General features: G+C 45.1%; 1 protein-coding gene and 1 long non-coding RNA gene across 9 annotated transcripts in view; one reads left to right on the top strand and one right to left on the bottom strand.

The window, feature by feature from the left end:
- Nucleotides 1–2323: 2323 nt before the first annotated feature.
- On the bottom strand, nt 2324–4816 carry LOC120831449 (uncharacterized). Its single transcript, XR_005714063.2, has 2 exons — nt 4678–4816; nt 2324–4464 (listed from the first exon to the last, which is right to left on the bottom strand). It is a non-coding gene; the product is annotated as an uncharacterized LOC120831449 (long non-coding RNA).
- tcf4 (transcription factor 4) overlaps nt 4729–21689 on the top strand; it is a 163933-nt gene continuing 146972 nt past the window's right edge. For all 8 annotated transcript variants that reach the window (XM_078088410.1, XM_078088411.1, XM_078088414.1 and 5 more), the window contains exons 1-3: nt 4729–5574; nt 5745–5783; nt 9142–9214. In XM_078088410.1, the coding sequence (XP_077944536.1) occupies nt 5503–5574; nt 5745–5783; nt 9142–9214 (184 nt within the window). In that variant the 5' untranslated portion in view covers nt 4729–5502. The remainder of the gene's footprint in view (nt 5575–5744; nt 5784–9141; nt 9215–21689) is intronic.

The raw sequence follows: 21689 nt of genomic DNA on the forward strand, positions 1-21689 counted from the left end.
AACGAAGCAATGGAGTGGTGGAATGATGCAAGTTGTCCGATCTGAGCTTGACTCTTCGAAAAATGGTATAATGTGTTTTTATGAAGTCGTGTTCATCAATCGTATGTGCTGATCTGAACAAATCTGTGCATATCAAGTGGTTGTTTCCCGACAGCCGTTGTTTCACCCAGAGGTGAAAGAGCATTGATCCCGTATGAGTAATGTCTCATAACCACTTTCCTTTCCTCTGTATGGCTCAAACAAGACAGAAACAAATGTTTCAAAAAGTTTTAAGTGAAAACCAAGAAGAAAAAAGCAAAGACAGAAGCTTCGTCCTCCGTGGTGGTTGTTTGAGGAAGAGGGCGCTCCATGAGTTCAGCAGGAGGTGGAGAAGGAGGAGGATGGAGGAATGTTCCAGACTGCTGATACTGGGGACAGATTATGCACACACACACACAAACACACACACACACACACACACACACACACCTACACAGCCCCACACAAAACAAACTTGAGCCAACACTCATCCACTCTTGCACCGCCCCCCCTCTCTTTTTCTCTCCAGTCTCCAAGAGCACTCACACTTCTACACTCGTGTTTTGACACACACACACACACACACACACACACACACACACACACACACACTCTCACTCCGTGATCCGGGTGGAATCAAAGGGTATTAGCTGTGCGGTGCTCGGTTCCCCCGGTCCTTTCCCAGCATTCTCCACAGCTGTACGATTACACAGGTGTTTGGCAAAAACACACTGTTTGAGAGCACAGAGGGGCTGAGTGTGTATGTGTGTGTGTGTGTGTGTGTGCGTGAGAGACAGAAAAAGAAAATGAATATGTATGTGTGGTTAAATGCGTTCACTTGCACAGCTTCTCTGCAGCAGTGTGTACTTGTGTTTGGTCATAACGCGTGTATGTTTAAACCATTAATTCCTGTGAGGGACTCACACGTAGCACTGCTATGACCACCGGTACCATCACATCTTCAATTCACTGCCTCCCCATCTGTCTCACAGTCTTCATCCATGTCAAATATGGCCAAAGGGGAGGGGGGCTTCTGAGCACTGTGGAGACATCAACTAATGATATCGTATAAAATATGTTTAATATGTACACTTTAGTATTAATCAAAGCATAGCAGAGCTGACCACATCCACTCATTCAGCTCTTAGCTTCACAACAAATGTCTCACACACCACGTAACCTTTTACCAGACTTAGCATTTGGCTTAAAGGAAACTCAATAAAGTAGCTTTCAGCATCATAGGCTCCAACAGACACTAGTTGGTCCTCTGCCTCAGCAAATCTATTCAAACATTTAATAGAAAGAAGATTGCAGATTTTCTTCAGGTCCCCGGTGTATTCCTTAGTGAAACTGTGCCTGAACCTCTCCGGAGCTGGAATGCTCGTCAGAATACACACATTTAATTGGTCGCTGTGTCTCCGGTATCGCCCGTAAAGTCTTGAAAAGCTGCGATTGTTTAAAAAGAAGTTTTCCGTCATAATTTCATAATTCTTAGGTCCAGTGTCAAGGTTTGGATACAACGGCGTCTGGGTCCGGACTCTATTAGTTACCCCTGACATGTGAAATGAACAACAGACAAATAACTAGCAGTAAAGCTGCCCACCTGAACTACAAACAAATAAAACACAGGGCATTTAGTCTCAGTATGAATATCAAATAATAACATCTCAAGAATCCTTTAATTCAGAATTGCGACTGTGATTGACCACTTCCTATATTCATGTGCTTTGGTTTGTGATCTTTTGCTCCACCTGACAAGATGATTGACATGATATATCATTGAAATGATATTGTTGTATCATGTAGAGAACTTTCTTTAACTAGGCAATTTGTACTTGTAGGTAAAAGCTTCAAATAACGATGACATTGTTCACTTATCTCAAAAGCTGAATTGTTTGAATGGATCCTTTAAACTTTTCTTTGCCTCACAGTTAAAGATGAGAAGTGATTGCTTCTGTGGAATTGAGCCAGATACCTTTGCAGGATGTACAATATATTATTTTGTCATTTCGTACGATTATAAAATGTCTTGACTGAAGAAACTGAATCCTCTCGTTGTAAAAAGGGTCAATAGTTCCTTTTCATTGAAGCCATTTTGCTACAGCACGGCAGTCTTAACACAGTTGGAACTGAATTAAATTAGGGTCCCATTATACAATACAGTGTCCTGGCCCGACTTAATGGAACAGAGCAATAAACGGCCGTATTAATTACACCTGTGTTTTACCCTTCCATGGCGGCCAAATGGCGTCTAAGGGCCTGTTGTATAGAAATCTATGAAAAAATGATCCTACTTCTCAAGTGATCCATTTTAAGATAAGATGAGATAATTCTTTATTACTCCGACAGCAAGTAAATTGACAGGATTACAGCAGCAAAGTACAAGAAACAAGTTAGAAATTATAACAAATTATAAATAAGCAGTAATAAAAAAACAAGAAGAATCAGATTACAGACAGATATTATATATGAAGACAGATCTATTATAAATGCTCCCATTGCAAAGGTTTGACTTGATTTTGTAAAAATGTGTCTATGGTTTTAATATTTAGTTTCAATTCTTCTTCAATAGTTCATGGTGTATATTAGTAAATGATGGTCCATTTAACACAAATAGAGCATAAAGCATATATAGAGTATGCTTTAGGGCGGGGCTACGTTGGGATTGACAGGTCACTACCTCAGCGTTACATGTGGACATATGCGGTCTGTGGATGTTCACACATCCAACTACATTTCCCATAGGGCTTTGGGGGCAAACTGTAGTTTCATCATTTCCATGGAGTCACATGTTTGTTTGATAATTAAAATACTTTTTATCTGAGGTTCCAGGTAGTTATTTGTATTCCTGATGAACATAATAATGAAGAAAAAGCTGCATATAATCTTAAAAGGTACCAGTTATAAAATATAATATTATATATGTTCAGGAGCTGTGTCAAAAGGTGTGTTACCGTGCGTCTCTTTATCTGCACATTTTCCATTTCTGACTTGATTGTTTAGAACGTCGGCTGCGCTCCACATGTAGATACGAGGGGCTCATTCTCAGCTGAAAGAAACACAAAGCTTCTTAAATAAAAACAGGTCTATTCTACTACATTTCTGCTCGATCTCCCAAAAAATACACATTGTCCCTGTCAGTCTTCTTTTCTGACAGATTTTGTTACGTCTAGTAATCCAAAGTTATCCCACCAGGAGAAACGTCCCGCCTCCTCAGCTTATTATGTAAGAACTCGTATCTGTCAAGGATGAATTCCGCAGCTCACTTCTTGACCCAGATGTGACAGACTGTGCGTTTCAGTTTCAAGGTTCCAACACTCAGACTAAAGCAGGACATGTTGTTTTAATGTTGTTCCTGTGTTGATAACCGAAGAGAAGCGTCACACGGGGATGTGGATTCACAAAATGAAATAAACTAAATGTAAACTGATCACAGTCCTGAGACACAGCGTTCAAACATGAACTCTTCTCCTGCTTTTTCCTCTTTAGTTCTTTCTTTCAGGAATCATTTATTAGCCAAAATGAGTCAAACATACAAGGAATTTGTCTTGGCGGTTAGTGCGCGACAGTAGACAGACAAGACAACAGTGCACAAGTAATAAAATAAAGTGGAATGAAATGCTAGTGCATTCATGCATTTCAACAACTTTCCTGACTTTTTAAAGCAAAAAGACCAAAAGACATCGTGCCAATACAATTAAGCTCTGATTTTGTCTCCAAGAAAAACCCAAACAATTTGCTGAAAGAGGCTAAAAAGCTCCACAGATCAAGTGGTGGAGTTTGTCGCCATAATCAACCTGTCTCAGGTCATCCTAACTTTCCCCACAGAGACGTCTGTCCGTGCCGCGCCAACGCCAACAACCACTTTTGTATTGAAGGAAACGTTCAAAAACATTGATTTCTGCAGCTTAAAAGTTTGGGTTCAACAAAGCGCTGTTTGTTAATGGTTTGGATGGTTTCATTTCCCTGTACATGCCTCTCAATGTATGTTCTCATTGTTACTCTTGCATGTGAAATTGCTAAAAAGCCAACGAGAGATTCAGAGCTGCAGAGAGGAGCCTCCGACCGTGAGATGTCGAATTCAGCTCGGATCACTTGTGTCTTTTGTAACAAAGACAACAACAGCAACGGGGAGCAGGTCTGTGCTCTTTGCTGTAATCCGCACTAAGCAACTGCTGCCTCATCAGTGGTTTGCGAGTGCAGCCGTGACGGGGGACCGGCCGGACCACAGTACACTGCAACCAACGGCCTGCACGCGCGTGAGTTTCTCGCACATGCAGGGTGTCATTTGCAGAATTTTGTACCTGCAGGCGGCAGGCGTCACTGGAGGGGTAAGAAAAGGAAGAAAGGAAGAGGAGGAGGAAGAAAAGAAACAAAGTAGTGCAAAGAAGTGGGTTTTTGGCACTGGGGGGTCACGCAGGTTAAGCACTGCACTTGTTCCATGTTCTTGCAAGAAAAGACAAAGACTCATGATTACATAGAAATATAAAATAAGTGATTGTGTGAAAAATGTACAGCATATATTATTAAAATACAAATATAAAATAAATAAATGTATGCAAAATAACTAGTGAATGTGTAAAGAGTGAAACGTTTTATTTAGAATATTTCAACAGTTTCCAGAAGGGAAAAATGAAAACAATCATTGTTTTTCTTTACCCCAATCAGGCCAATCCGGATCCAGGCACCCAAACCCCGCCGCGACCGACCAAACAACTCGGTCCATTTCTCCGGGACGATGTTTCCGCGCTGCTTCCGCGCGCCGCGGCTGTAAACTAGGCGGCCGCACGCGCGCAGGTATCGCCCCCGCGGCTGTGCCACACGTGCACGGGGTTCCGTCCTGCGTGCGCACCGGTGTCCTTCAGCGGCGCGGCGCAGCCGGCGGAGCAGCAGCGGGATCACCGGGGCTCGTTTCCGGAGGCGATCCTTTCCGTCGTCCTAGAGGCGCAGCGCAGACACAGCGTCTTATTTATTTATATCGCACTCGCATGTGCGTGTGTGTGTGTGTGTGAGAGAGAGAGAGGGGGAGAGAGAGAGAGAGAGAGAGAGAGAGAGAGAGGGAGAGAGCCACAGACAGCCGCGGCGGACGAACTGCGTCTTAAGCGGAGCGGTGTGGACTTGTTCCCCGGGAGAAAGCGCAGCAAAACGCACTCCGAAGCGCTCCGGCCCCGCGACGCCGCGCTCCTTGCTTGTTCTTGAAATGCGTCTTTAGTGTCGTGCTGACAACACGGAGCCGCCCGCTCCGAGGAGGAGCAGGAGGAGGTCGTGGATTTATTTGGCGGTGGAGGAACAGAGAGACCCGGGAAGCGGAGCGCGGAGCGCACACTAAAAAGAAGCCGAGGTCTTCCTCTTCTTCTCTCCCCCCCTCCCCTCCCCTTTGTCTCTCCATCTATCAGTCTGTCCCTACCTGTCCTCTCCTCACCCCCCCCCCCCCCCCCCTCCCTCCCTAATTTTAGGGTCCGTGCGATTTTTTGCAACACAAACATGCATCATCAACAGCGGATGGCGGCGCTGGGAAGCGACAAGGAGCTGAGCGACCTGCTGGACTTCAGCGCGGTAAGCGGCGCGCGCGGCGCGTCCGAGGAGTCCTGTTTTAATGACTTCTTTACATTAAAGTGCATTTGGCGTAGAATAACATGCAAGAAAAAGTCTGTTTTTTGTGATTTGATGTCTTTGTGTGTGTGCGCAGAGACTGAAGCTGCATTGGTAATTCTGTTGTCTTATAGATGCGAAACAGCGATTTGAAAATGTTCCCACCATCCATGGTAGTATATCTCACTTAAGTCCTTCGTTTGTTTCTTTTCCTTCATTGTGTAACCTGCTCTTTCTGCCCCTGCTATGATTTGGAGAATGTTCATATCTGTGCGCGCGCGTGTGTGTGTGTGTGTGTGTGTGTGTGTGTGTGAGGTAAGAGGCTGCCTCACGCCCGCGACGCACACACACACGTTAGAATCGCGAAGCTGCGTGACGGACAGACAGACAGACAGACAGACGGACGGACGGACGGACGGACGGACGGACGGACAGACAGACAGACAGACAGACAGACAGACAGGAGGAAACACGTGCGCGCAGCCGAGGCTGAGGAGCGCTTCCCGCCTCCGAACAGGCCGCGTGCGGCACAAACTCAGGACTCCTCTCAAAGTTTCGTAAAGCAGCAGAATGCGTGTTGCGCAGGAAACAGCCCCCCCACCGCGCTGCCCTCTCCACGCCTTCTGCACACCTCTCCTCTCCTCTGGGAGCAGCTACGCCATGAAGAGGAAGATGAGGAGGGAGGAAGAAGAAGAGAACAAAAAAACGAAATTGAAGAGAGACCTGAGCTCTAAGAGGCCCGACTGTAATGAAATCAGGGAAGTGTTGCAGCCACAAGAGAAAAAATCGCCAAGAATTCCAATGCAATAATTTAAGTTCCCGCCAGATTGAGACAAATATGATGGCAGCTGAGGCCTGCACACAGCTAATACATTATATCCACACAATAGCAAATTAGTAAAAGAACGAGATGCAAAAACTGGTGATAAAATCCTCGTTAATTCACCTTTCAATCTCTATAGTGACATTGTGTAATTAGTGGAGGCCTACGCGCACGGCAACGGACCACGCAGGCTTCCTTTAGAAATTGTTTAAATACATTAGACTTTCAATGCTATTAACACAATATTCTCCTATTGGTTAATATACGAATATTGTGGGTCTGTTAACAACACATATACAAAGCACATCTATAGCAATATTTTTATGAAAAATACGTTCCTTAGTTTTGCTATTTAGACCAATAATACATTTGTTTAAGTAAGAATTGTTGTGTGTATTAGTACACCAAATGTCCAATAAAACCACCGTGCTCTCACCATTTGGTGTTATACACGTTTAAGTGACTACATCAAGTAAAGCTGTTATAGTTATAATAATAAGAGACAATATCAAAAATGTAATTTATTTCATAATGGCCTGTCAGACAAATGTAAGACCATTTTAGGAATATTTGATTCTGTTATATTGTCCTCTAATGAAAATAAGAAATAACATAATCGTATTATATCACGTCTACAAGAATATTTTGGGGGTGTACATACTCTCAGATTAATATCGGAATATTGTAGTATAATAATTATAAATAACAGTACAAATATATGAAAATAATCAATCACAAAATCCATATTTAGGAGCCGCTCTTGGAGTTTATTATAGTATTATTATGGACACGTGGGCTGTATGTATTTTGAACAGCTTTCCAAAAATGTCACTCAGTCGCCCGTAAATGCTGTTTCTTGAAAAGAGAATGAAACAAAGAAGGGCAGCAGCAGCCAGAGAGCAACTCCTCCCATTACAGACGCACGTCGCTCGCATTCATTTATGCCATCATCTGTCTGCACGCCCACAGGCCGACACCCGCAACTCCGAGTGCTTCGACGGGGGGACATCGATAGACCTGCCGATAATCACAGCGAGCGTCTAATCCATTCCTTCCCCTTTGTTGGTCGCGGGCGCGAGGGAGCGACGGCCTGACAGCCCACGGGCGCAATTCAGAGGAAGTGACGGACAGACCATTCATGCGTTTAGGGGGGCTTTCATTTACTTATATCGTGGCCCGTACACAAGACAAAACCCCTGTAAAACCCCAAAAGCTTTCATAGTCCCACAGTGTGAAGGTCCGAGCATGTTCACAGCCACTGAGCTCCCCATCGCACACGACACAGAGAGGTTACCGTCAAGGTCATCAGGGTGCGATGGAGCCGCGGTGAATCCTCGGCTCTCCGCCTGCTTATTCTCTGTGGATGTCTCGAGCTAAATGGTAGCTAGTTCTGATGATAAACCCAGATATGAAGTAGATGTCAAGTGTTGTATTTCCAAAATGAGCCATCCACCATTTGGCCAGAGGGACACTTTAAAAGGATGATGAATTGAGCCGAGGATTTAAGATATTTGATCTGCTACAGATGCTAAATGTCGAATTTGATTTCATTCTATTATTCCCCAAAAATGTTCCCACGGGGTTTTGGAAAACGAACTCTTCATATCTGTGTTCGGGTGTGAGTAGCAGTCTGGGTCATAGGGCTGGGTATCAAACATGTCATCATAGGAAGAAGAGTCTGAAATAGCGCTTTGTAAACACTGAGAGCCGCATTAAGAGGCGTGGACTGTGGACCACAGTGGACTCACGTCAGACCCCCAACTCAGCTCCAGTACCTCCACCAAGCCTACACATTAAACCTACATTTATTCACATTTCCTAATACAACCTGACAGCAGCTGACGAGGCGCCAAAGCAGGAAGGAAAGGAGCATTTGTAAAGAATCAGAGTCAGTACAAAACACATTAAGCTCAGCGAATACAGAAGAGAAATAACAAACCAAGTGTGTTTAATCCGCTGGATATTCAATTTGATAACGTCAAACTCATTCCTTTCTATTAAATGTAGAACGCTGACTGTAAATGGAATCAGATGTATTGATGGGTAGAAAGTCACTTTTTGACTTGGACCTGTTTTGGGCCTATTGGGACTTATTGGGACTTGTCCTTGAACCTGACTTACCGGTCTTACCATTAAGCTTGACTTAAGTACCTTTCTGGTACCCGTTGTCCCATTAGAACCAGGACTGGCTGGATGTTGGACTTGACTGTGGACTTGTCAGTCTTCATTTGGGACTTGCTTACTTAACTTAGTTGCGACGTGTCCTGACTTGGGACTCGTCACGTTTCAATTTTAATCTTTCTTACTGAATCTTTGACATTTGAAACTTTGTTTCTTTTTGTTAAAAGAAACATAGATCTATGAAGCCAGTCATATATTAGACAGAAACATCCTGGCCTTGGTACCAGAACCCAAGTGTCCAGTCAGTGTCAGCAGTTAAATGACAGTGATACTCAGCCCTAGAGATGATGGACCCCATGTTTCTTTGGTAAGAGTTTCCTTCCAAAACGTCATATATCATTTGTTAAAATATAAGACTGAGCGACCTTTAAATAAACCACATTTCCCATCTGGCTTGTAACAAATTCTGCAGCCAAATGCTGCCCTGGCGTTTTGGAATGATGCTTTTGGCGTGTAGCTGCGTGATGTTTGTGGAGAGATGCGTCTTGCTGCTCTCGGAGGTAATGTGTGCTCTGTTTGTCTTGTAGATGTTTTCCCCTCCCGTTAGCAGTGGAAAGAACGGGCCGACCTCCCTGGGGAGCGGACATTTCTCCGGCTCAAGTACGTCAGCGTTCTCCTTTCCCCTCTTCTTCCCCTTACACCTGCTCACTGCTGCCTGGCTGTTTCAACCTGATTGTGGGAAACCATCTTCTGTTCATGCAGATGCAGTTTGGGGGTTTTAATGTTGTTTTTTTCTTCGTGGATCCGCTTTGATTTCAAGAGAAACAATGCAGGCTTTTCTTTGGTAGTCTGTGTAACGTGGTTTGAATACTCTGACCATGTGGTTTGACGGGTTGCTGTTCTCGTCTTTGCTGAAAACATTGCATGTCAATGGAACATTCTCTGGGGACTCTATTAAACAATAGATCGCTACACGTTGGCAGAAAGGATCTTCTGGGCTGGTGTCGTGAGTACTACGTGACTACGTGACGTATGGAAGACACAGCCATCAGGTGATGATGGGATTTTGTGTCTGTATTTTTGGGGCACCACGTTTATTTGTCAGCTGCTCAAGTTCATTCCTGAAGCCGACTTCCTGTTTCTTGGATTTGCTGCCCTCATTCTTTCCTGCCCTGAAGTGTGTGTGTGTGTGTGTGTGTGTGCGTGTGTGCGTGTGTGTGTGCGTGTGTGCGTGTGTTATGGACATCGATTCACGCTGTGTTTTGACAGCAGTGTTATTGGAGTCAAACAGGCCGTTTGTTGCCACATGGTGCCTTTGACTTTGACTATTTGGATCAATAAAGCTTAACGTGAGCGGGTGAGTAAAGTGGCCTCGTGCGGCAGCGAGCCCGTCTTCACGCTAACACGGAGCAGTTCCTTTATTGGTCCAGTTGGTCGTGTCGGGGAGTAAAAGAGTCAGTGAACACTCGTATCCCGTCAGTGGGCGAAGGTGGACGGCCCACTGAACGAGGCATTTAAACTGCTGACTTTGCAATCACAGTCACAAAGGAATTCACTCGTCTGTCAGAGGAATACAAACTGATGTTTTTCCCTCGAGGTGAACGGAGAATCGGAAAACGTGCAACAATATGGACGAATGCAGAACATGGGTTCAGTGTTTAACAAGGTGAAGTCTCGCGTGTCCAGTCGTAGACATAAATGAATGCGTCTTTGGGAAAACCTTGTTACCTAAAACACTACAGGAGGCCTGTGCGAGATTAGAGACGCTGGTGACAAATGTGTGTTTTGTATTTTTTTAGTAAAGGTCAAAGGTTTTGTTGTTAAAGTACTTCAGTGGATGAAGGTTTGGCTCTTCTCATGGTCAATGGAGGCGTGCAAGAACAGTCGGAAGAATTCAATGTAACAACGGATTGATGTGTGCAATATTCATAGCTTTTACACTGCAGCATTTATTTAAGCTTTCTAACATGTGTGTATTTGTTTTTGAACGTTAAGGGAGCTTTAGGTGGAATTTTCCCACCTGTTTTAAATGATTGGCTTTGGATTCATGCTTCGATGTGGCCTTTGAGCAGGTTCTACATTTAGCTGGATTGCTATCAGCTGTTACTGTTCATCTAAAACCTGATTAAATGGTTGGCAATGTATATTATATTTGATATAATACAACTCTGACCTATTCATAAAATGTGTATCTGCCTGGGAAACATGGACAGTAGTCTGCGACGCGCGGCGGGATCAAACTACCAACTCCAATCAATCGAGGACCAAACTCCTTTTGCCTGGTTTGCAGAAATGTTCTCCAGTATTCTTGTGTGGTGACAGGACGCATGTGGCAGACGTGACCTTCACACCCCTGCATCTTACATCGTCTTTTTACAGATTGTCCTCCTCTCCGGTACAGATGTCACTTTGTGTATTTCCCTGTTTCTGTGTGCTTCACATGCAGCGGCCGCGCACGTGGTTGGCGTTCGGAAGCCATTTTGTCCGTTGGCTGGAAAACGGAGTCCCGAGCCGTCTTCTCTGCGTGCTGCGTTGTTCTCGATGTCCGTGCTCTGCGGTTTCCGCCGTGTTGTTTGCTCGCTTTCTGCACATTATACAACAAAAATGTGCGGAAGGACCACTTTTAGGGGGGACAAAAAGCCCACTTCACACAGAGTCGGTGGCGGCGGCGGCGCCTCGGTTTGCTGCCTCCGTTTGTGTAGTCATTTTTTTCTTTTGTCTCTGGAGACAGGAACACACTCTGGTGTCTCACACACGAATGCACACAAATCTCACTCTGTTTCTCGCACACCCAGATGTACCAGATACAACCCCCCCAACACGCACACTGCTCGCCCCTGCTGTGCGTTCTGCAGGCCTCGGCGTTCTGATGAGCTCGCCGCTGTTTGTGAATGCAGCTAATTAGAACTCTATGGACGCACACAACCATGAGAGCAGCCAATTCCAAAGGCTGGGGCGAGGCCAGAGACCGGGACCTGCCGACCCCGAGCTGCGTGTTCACTCAACAACGAGAAGCGGGGGCGCCATACAACTGTCTATTTACTGCACAACGTTAATTGTAATTTTATTTGACAACTTTTCATGAACTTGTGTCTATTCTACCTTGTTGGTGTTTTTAACGGTATTCATAGGTACCGTAACCCCCCCTTAGATAGAGACGTCCCATTCCACGGCCCTACTCTCCCTATCGATCAAATAACAACGGATACGAGCTTAGCAAATAAGTCATGACGTACAAGAAACATTTAAACTAAACTTTCTCAGCAGGACGCAACATTCCTCAAATGAACACTTACAACTCAATGTCATCAATAAGCTACTGAAAAAAAAAAAAAAACTAAAATTGCATTACCTTCCCCACAAATGGGCCATGAAACACGGAATAGCTCAGGAATGACCGCAGGTTGCCAATCACGCTTAGAGAAGACCACACCAACGGCAAAAAGAGAACATAAAGGCTGCAGAAGCGTGCAAAGATAGCAGGAATCAACCGGCTTTTAGGATTCGCTCTACCTGATGCTTTTGAGTAGTGACATTTTATTTTGTATGTCTTCATGTAGAATTATAATTTTAAAAAATGACACCCTTCACACAATGCTGTGAATGCATTTGGATGGTTTTGAAGCGCCCTCCTCATTCCCTCCAAGTCCTCGTATTTTTGGAGGGCGACGAATCCGCCGTTAAACACACACAAAAGCTTCTAAACATAAACAACGCACAATCTACCAACGCGTCCCTGGCTGACACGCTCAGCCCACGGTCATCGCCAACCAGGAAGTGGATTAGCCGTTTTAATTATCGGGAGATTTGGCCATTGTTTCTGTTTTATTTTGGGTTCATCCCTGCAGAAGAAGATGCACACTTCCAACTCCGTGTGTGTTTTTCTAATCTCCTCCTGGATGGAGTCGTTCCCTCTGCTTGTCACAAACCGCCCGTCTATTTCAGGTTTTGGCAGCTCGTGGTTGCTTTCCTCTTTTCTTCTTCTTTTAAACACATAACCTCTCAGAGCCGCTGTTTGTCTCCCCGTCAAAGCGGACTGAGGTGCGTCGACGTGTGTGTTCATAGAGAGAACGAGCCTTAAGATGTGTGTCTGTGTGTGTTTGATTCGTGTGCATGTTGAGTCGGGAATAAAGGGGGAGGGAAGAGGGCTTTGGGGGCGGGAGGGCAAACCATCCTCCCCGTTGCCATGGAACATAAAGTTGGCAATGAGAGATGGAGGAAATGTTTCCTTGACTGTCAGCAGAAAGAAACAAAGAAAGGTAGGAAGGAAGGAGGGAAGGAACCAAAACAAGGGCAAAAGGAGAGAAGAGAGGGAAAGGAAACGGGCACAGAAGAGAGAAAGGAATGGCAGAAGAAGGGAGGAACACAAAGCGGAAAAGAAAAGGAGATTAACAGAAGATAAGGAAAAAAAGGGAAGGATTAAAGAAAGAAAATAATGATGCAATGAGGAAAAGCTCCGACAGGAAAGACGAGGAGGGCGGGCGAGCAGTGCGAGTCGGCGTATCGTTCAAACCCAACAGTGACTGTGCAGCCGGCCGGCGGGTTCGCTGCCCGGCCTTTGAGGGCGAGCCGGCGTTTCGCCCTCGTGGAGGTGTGCGCTGCGCGGCGTGTGGCCAGTGTGAACGCTTTGCAGCACTCAAGGGAAAGTGTGGAACAAGTGTTTGTGGCGATGGAGGGAATCATTGCAGCTCCGCGACGGAGGAATAAATATCTGGCTGCAGACATTAAAGACGCTTGTTGTTGTTGGGTTTGTTGACAGAAAGATAAATAGCAAATATCAACACGCTTAAAAAAAACGACGGCAAAATCAATGAGCTTCATCCTGTTTCTAGTCTTCGTGCCAGCATCCATCTCCTTCTTCCTGGGTTTCCACAGAAGAAGAGCGCGGCGTGGCGGCCTCTGCCAGCGAGCTTCACGCGTTACCAGAGACGTTTGGGCAAATAGATGCAGCCCGACGGCACGTCGGATTTCTGTTCCCCTAATTGGCATCGCTTATTAAGTCACAGTTCACAGACGAAAAAAAGGGTGGGTTTCTTTAATAATCCCCCCACCTCCCTCCTCCCGTTTGATTTGATGCACTTGAGACTGATAACGTGCTCCGACGCGGCGAGCCCCCCCACCGCCGCCACCCTCTTGTCTCTATCCAGTCAAATCTGCCTCTGTTACGGCTGTCACTCAAAAAAAGCAACAACCCGGCTGATCGCTTTCAAAATAGAGATGGAGTCACATAATACCCCCCCGCCCCCCTCTCTGCCTCCGGGGCTGTTAAATCATCTCGTTTCCTCGGCTCACAAAATAAAAACACCCCACATGCTCTTAATTGTGGGCGGATTAGGGATTAATAACCGTTTTTAGTCATAATAGCGAATATTATTGGCCCCATTTGCTTTTCTAATGCTAATAATGACTGCGCTAATAATGGCAGTGATTTCAAGGTTGGCGTCTGTGAGAATTCAGCGTGGGTTCCTGCTTTTAGATTTATTAATTTACCCTTAAAGCTCGGGAGATTGACGTGCCGCTTGCTTCCACGGAGCGACTCGCTACGAGTCGGAGCTCCGTATGTTTTCCCCGAAGACGACGCTGGAATGTGCAGAGCTGTTGAGTTCACGCGCTCTTCTGTCCTGGTTTCTCTGACTTCAAGTATAATGGAGTTAAGTTGTTTAGTGTCCTCGATCCTCTCTGCTCAAGGGGTCACTATGAACTTCTCATGGTGGGTGGTGCACACATGGAACTAGGAGAATCATGTACAAATAAAGGGACAATAAAATATAGAATATAAAAAGATATACAATAAACACAGTGCATGGGCCAAAAGAAAGCAAGTGTCCAAAGGTGTTTTGAGTAGTCAGCCAGTGGGGAACTTCTTGGTTTGGGGATATTTAGTTGGATTTAGGTCACGTCCAAGTGGTGAAGGGTTTGTTTTCTGTTGTAGTTCCTCCATCTCGTGTCCCTGTGTTAACTGCACTTCCTGCCCTGGTGGTGATTGTCTGTCCCTGATTGTGTCCACCTGCACCACCCCGGTGTATTTAAACCAGGGGTCCCCCTGGTCGGTTTGTGGGTTAGTCTGCGTTTCCCCTCCCTACTTAAATGAAGTTCTTTGATTTTGGAGTCCTCGCTCGCTCCTGACCCCGGACTTACCTGCACATGAGCAGGTTAGAAGTGGTTTAAAAAGGACTTCTAAAAATATGTGTCAAACTTTTTTGTTTTTTTCAAGGTTGGATTGTTTCTGAGAGTATGAACAAGTTAAATCTGGTGTATCTTTGCTTATTTGAACCGATGTTAGAGGTAGCTTACTTTACTTTTGTACTGCACCGTCAGAAAATATTTGATCATTTTAGTTTAAAAGCACCAGTCTCAGACATCTTAAAAATGGACACATTTATTATTTTCTTTCCTTATATGTAATACAGTTAGGACCCGCTTCACATTTAGATATTAAATGGGTTTGAACAAATGCTTAAATGTAATCTAGATGATGATAATTAAACTTTCAAGCCATGAGTTTCTCCTGGGTGTGATACCTAATAGTTGAGTTATTTCTTCATTTACTCAGACGAGCTTCGCTTTTGTTTGCCGTTGTAGTTAAAACTGATTATGCAGCACCAACTCAAACGTCTCCCAGGTTTACTTTGGACTACTGGGTGTCTTTTCACTTCTCACCAAGTCACTACTTACCTTGCTGCAGAAGTGTCAGCTATAATAACTACATGTCAGCACAGGCAATGAAATACAAACAATGTTTTTGTAGGTTTTCTTTACCAACGTGTGGTTTCCTTCAGTCACTTTGTTGTAAGTTGACTAAATGTTGACAGACGGCCAGTGCTTAATTGCTGGTTTTCAGCTGCTTTTGGCTGGAGTCACAAAGTGACTGTTTTTTAGAAGCATCTGTTGCACACCTGCAGCAGGTTACCTGCATGATTTGTATGTTCAGAGTCTAAACCACTCATTAGCAGTGGAGAGTGGATAGGAAGAAGGACAGACTGTGTTGACAAAGTCTATGCCAGATATTTATTTTTTCACATCGTCTTTAAATATTTAATTTAATATAACATAATATTATATTAATATAACGCGATCCTGATTATTGGTCAGAAGTGCCGTTTCCCTTCACCCCACAATTCATCCTGACAACGTTCTCATGCTGGCTGTTTACTGTGAGAAACGGCAAACCTTTTTTCTGCCGTCTTTTGTATTTTTTAGCCTGCTTCTGTCAGGTGTCCACAGCTTTGGACCAAACAAAGAAGACATCTTAACAGCCATTGCTGGGATATTTGGTCCATTCATTGATGGTCGCGGCTTTACGTCCTGCAGGCGGCCTGTGTGACGTCGGTGAGGTGAGTCCTCCGCTGCTCTTTCCGCACACCTGTTGGCTCGTACCGGCGGCGGCGGCACAATCGCACAACCAGCGAGCCTAATTACCCGGCCCTTAAAAAATAAAGAGACGGGGGAACGTCAACCAGGCTGCCTGGCAATTACAGCGGCGCTCAACACCTCTCCGCAACAAACACCACTCCAATTAGAGGCTGCCGACTTATTCTGGGAGGCGTGTGTGTGTGTGTGTGTCTGTGTGTGTGTGTGTGGTGAACCTGTGGCTATAGTGAAGGCAGAAGAGATGTGCTATGTGAAAATGGTGGCTGTCAATAGAGAGACGAAGGTCTTGAAAGCGTGACGCAGCCTTCACCCTCCCACCTTCTGTTCATCATTCATCCCCCTTTTAACATGCACCTCCTCCTTCATCCTGCCCTCCTCCTCCTCCTCGCTGTTTTCACCTCTGTCCACCTCTAACTCTGCTCCTCTTCCGTACAGCCTCCTGTTCTTCTGCGTAAAGCTGAACAGCTGTGTCTCCTCTGAGTTGTTCAAACTGAACAGTCTTGTGTGTATTGTCTTTGTGTGCAGTCAGAATTTCTTTTCGTAGCGTACAAACGGGAGTTGACTAGCCAGAGTTCCTGAACCGTCACTCTGCAGAGACCAGGGGGTTAAACCATCTGTTTCAGAGTTGGAGGTGGGATGGAGGAGTGAAGCAGCGCAATGGTTCATCCCGGCTTTGGTTTTATTCTCAGTCCTTGGCAGAACTGGCACCAGAGGCTGTGTGTGTGTGTGTGTGTGTGTGTGTGTGTGTGTGTGTGTGTGTGTGTGTGTGCGCGTGCGTTTTCCAACCAACCCATTTTTTTTCCATCTACACACATACACAATCGCCGATATATGTGCACATACACACAGACCGTAAATTGTCTGGAACACCCCTAGTGCCATCTGGTCTTGTGATGAGCCAGATTGTGTGTGTTTGTGTGTGTGTGTGTGTGTGTGTGTGTGTGTGTGTGTGTGTGTACTACTCTTCATGGGAGAATGAGAGAAAAGATAACCGTGTGCATCAGGGCGGCACGGTTTGGCCAAACATCCATATCACGGTATTTAGAAAGATTCTGACGGTATCCCGGTATATGACGGTATGGCTTTTTACAGTAAACACATTCATTCACCCCAAACAGCTGTTCGCTGCTCGCTGGCCAACTCACTCCTAACTGGCCAGCGAGTTAGTCCGTTAGCTAGTAAGCGTGTTAGCTAGTTAGCATGTTAGCTCGTTGTGGCTGCTAGTGTTGCCTTCAGAGGCTCAACAGACTTTGCAATAAATGGTTTTCTGATCTAAGGTCAGATTTTCCAAAACCAAAACCCTCCAAACAGACTGAGCTCCTCTGTTGGGCACAAGTTGTGTTGGTGCATCTCTGGTCTCTCCTTGTTCCTCTTGTGTCCCTCTTTTCCGTGTATTCATGTAGCAGCAGAGTTACTTCTGAGCTTTACCCAGCATGCAGTTCAGCGGGGTCATTTTTATAAATGTAGAATTATTAGTGTTACAAATTGTTTGTATGTCACCAGCTGTGGTGTTTTACCCTGTTAAAGAGTGTTTGTTGTGCGTTATTGTTGTTATAAAGTTATAACCATGACTCAATCTCAACACACTAAGACGAGTAGCTCTGACCGTCAGACGATCCTCCATGACGTGTGGAAACAAATACTGCCGCCTGCTGAAGACCAACGTCAGTTGTTATGACGTAACACCGGTATGAGAGATTCATACCGTACGGAAATCTGGTACCGGTCCACCGTCTGAACCAGTACACCCTGCAGCCCTACGTGAGAGATTCATACCGTACGGAAATCTGGTACCGGTACACCGTCTGAACCAGTACACCGTGTAGCCCTACGTGAGAGATTCATACCGTACGGAAATCTGATACCGGTACACCGTCTGAACCAGTACACCGTGCAGCCCGACGTGAGAGATTCATACCGTACGGGATTCTGATACCGGTACACCGTCTGAACCAGTACACCCTGCAGCCCTACGTGAGAGATTCATACCGTACGGAAATCTGATACCGGTACACCGTATCATTTCATTCTTTTGATTATCAATATGCTGGAACACACACACACACACACACACAAACAGTGCTGCTTGATAAAGTACATTCTGTTAAGCCAAGTTGCTCAAAATGAAATCAGCAGTCATTGACAAAAGACTTAAGAAGACTTGGTTTTGTCCGTAAGGATCTGAACCTCTACATGGGGAAGTGCTGGTGCATTACTGTAAGCATTTCAACCTGTATCCTGAAGGTATTGTTGCCTTGTAATGATGGGAAGTTCGGATCATCTTACCGACTCGGTTCTTTGAATCTCGTTCAGTAAAATGAACGAATCTTTTTTCAAGTCATTCGTTCATTTGGGGGGGGGGGTAAGATAAATTCCTGCATTAAAATAATGTATCATGACAGTCTGGATCATTTGAAGTGATCGTTTATTTTCACACTAGCATTCAATTATCACGGCATAACTATTCCGCTGAACTCTAAGTAAAGTACAAAAAAGTTAAAATAACGAAACCTGTAATTATTACTTGTGAAGGAATATCATTCACGTCTTACTAAACCTAGCCACGCGAAAGTGAACGAGGTAAACAAATCCTTTCTGTTTCCTCTTCTGAGCGCAGGTCACGTGAAAAATGATCCTAAGATCCGTATCCGAAGACCCAGTCAAAATGAACCCCCTAAACCCGAAAACCTAGCCGGCATAGCCGGTCCCCACTGTTGAAAATGGGCAGCGGCGGTACTGATCCATTTACGTTGCAAAAAAGCTTTGTTATAAAGTGTCCACGGTCTGGTAGCGAGGTTGTTATTATGTGTTGTATGTAAGGGTTCACTTGATGCTAGCGTGGATGGACGGGGACGTTAGCCTGATGCTAGCGTGGATGGATGGGATCATTAGCCTGATGCTAGCGTGTATGGATGGGATCATTAGCCTGATGCTAGCGTGGATGGATGGGGACGTTAGCCCGATGCTAGCGTGGATCAGTGCTGAGCCTATGCAGGTCACGTGAAAAATGATCTAAAGATCTGGATCCGGCAGAGGAACAAATCGTTCACCTCCCGACCGTGTCTTCGGGTCAATGATTCGTTCATCTGCCAACCGAGCTTCGGGTCAATGATTCGTTCATCGTTCATTTTTCACGTGACCTGCATAGGCTCAGCACTGGTAGCAAGTAGATCAATGATTCATTCATCGTTCATCGTTCATTTTTCTACCCCGAGACTCTGCAAGCGGGATTGTTGCTTCCAACCACAGCGACAGAAACCCACCGGGATTTAATTCGAAGCAACGGAAGGATCGTTCACTGCTCAAGAGGTCCACGAAGCCTCAAGTAGAAACTCTGGAAAACTTTTTGGATTAACGTCTCCGATGCTCGTCTGTGTTCGCGTGAAGTGATGCGGCCCCTGCAGACGTCCAACTATGGTTTGTAGATTGTGTGCGAGTGTTGGCGAGTTGAGGACTTTGTGCGACGGCTGCCACTAGTTGCGGCTTAATTAAAATGGCGACGGCAGGTCGCCGCGCAGTGGCTGCGTGAAGCCTTCTCGTGCAGACAGTGTGGTGATGTTTAACGCCGAGTCTTCGGGTCAATGATTCGTTCATCGTTCATTTTTCACGTGACCTGCGTAGGCTCAGCACTGGTACCACTTGGTTGGCAGAAGGATCATTTTCCACGTGACCTGCATTCAACGAATCATTTCATCAAGTCCCGATGCGTGGCCACGAGAAAATGAACAAATCTTTTTTTGAGAGGACTCGTTACTCTCGAGTCCTTGTAAGGATTCGTTCAAAACGAACGGATCGTTCACGGACGACACATCACTAGTGCCTTGCCCGGGGGAACTGCGGTGCAAACACTGAACCTTTCATTGATAAATGAGTGGACTTTGTCAAACACTGTGAATGGAGAAGGGGAGCCGATAGGAGTGAGAGAGTCAAATCGTGACTCTGTGTGTGAGACACCAATGAGGGTTTACCTGAGGAGACCAGACTGCTTCTTCCTCCTTGGCTAAAGGACATCTGGCTGTGTGTGTGTGTGTGTGTGTGTGTGTGTGTGTGTGTGTGTGTGGTACCTCATTGATCTCCCTACGCACATTCCACACTGTCAGTACGGAATAGTTACAAGTCATTAGTCCAAACCTCCTCTCACTATTCCCTAATTTATTTTTCCACTCTTTCATTCACATTGTTTTGAAACTTTCCCACTTTTCCTGTTTATTCTGTCTCATCCCACTCGCTGTCCTTCTCCTGCCTTAAACTCCAGGTTAAACATGACAACATGCGGCCTTCTCTCTCACATGTTTGTTTGAGAGTAGCAGCCAGCTGAACATTATCATCATGACAAGTAGTCCACATTTCAGAGCAAACGAGACACAGGACTTTATTGTTGTTATAAACTTATAAAAATGAATCATCAGTAGCTAAACAACGTATAAGAGGTATGACGGTGTGTGGATGCTCACACCCTCAGAAAGTGCCTCCAACCTGCAGTCTTCACTCCTCTGGTTGTAAAGGAATCTACTAATTCCCGGTTGTAAAGGAATTAGTCTATATATGTGTGTGTGTGTGTTCACTAAATGACTCTACTCATTTAGTTGAATCCCTCAGTAAATATGAGTCTCAATCTCTACTTTCGCGTCTTCTTCATTGTCACATGATGTTCATTTAGTAAACTATGACCCATTTTGAGACAGACCATGAACAACGGCACAGGCCAACGTCCTCGACATGTCCCCACGGCTGCGTTTGGGCCGGGTCTCTTTTAACTTTTAACGCTGACTGTGTAGTCAGTTCATGAAAGTTAATTGAACATTTTAGGTTGGCGAAGACGAAAGACGTGACAGCCGATATGCCAGAATCAAGGTTTTGAAATATTCGATAACAGGTCATTGATTTTCCAAAAAAAGACAAAATGCACACTAGATCTTTTTTCAGGTATCGCAACATCACTTGGACTTGTGCTCTGAATGAGCGGATACCTGCATTGTGACATCAGACTCACTTTGACTTGTTGTGACAACCTTGAAATGTTGCTTCACAGAGACGTGTTTCACAGTCACAATGATGCTTTGTTAATCTTCCAAACTTGCACCGGCACGCAGAATTATCCATGCATCACAATGAAATGTTAACAGAAAAAGTTGAGAATTACAGTTTTGTCATTTTAGGCGGTTTGTCTTATTTGACAGCTTTGTGTGTTTAATAACTGTGGGGTGAAACCACAGTGTTTTTAGCCTTTGGTTAAGAGGACGTTATTTTTCCCCCCTTTTGCCGGCCTGCTCCCTGTTGGATGGCCGTCCATCGACAGCTTGAAGCCCTTTTAAGGAACAAATTATCCAATAAATGCGGCTTTATCGAGTGGTTTCCCTGCTGCTGTGTTCTTGGAAGGCAGAGGTGTATATCAACACGATTTACGCCGGTGGTGCTTTAAAAGACATAACCACCGCTTGGAAGGATGTGACACCTACTTCTGCAAAACTAACTTTATTCTTCCCGGTTGCCGAAAGTCAGCGGTTGGAAAAAATGAAGCCAAGGACTTGTTTCATGGAAAGTTAAACACAAAATGCACTGCCAAAGGTATGAGGACATTTGAACATGATCCCATGTGTGATCATTTAACATACCATTCCAAAACTAAGGACATTCATCTGCTGCTTTAACAGCCTCCTTTTCAGGAAAGGATTTCCAACTGGCTGCAGCGATCTGTTTCCCATTGAGAAAAGAGAGCGTCAGTGAGGTGCAACACTAACGCTGGCTCACATTCAGTGTTCAA

Source organism: Gasterosteus aculeatus, chromosome 14 (assembly GCF_964276395.1).
Source record: "Gasterosteus aculeatus chromosome 14, fGasAcu3.hap1.1, whole genome shotgun sequence".
NCBI lineage: Eukaryota > Metazoa > Chordata > Actinopteri > Perciformes > Gasterosteidae > Gasterosteus > Gasterosteus aculeatus.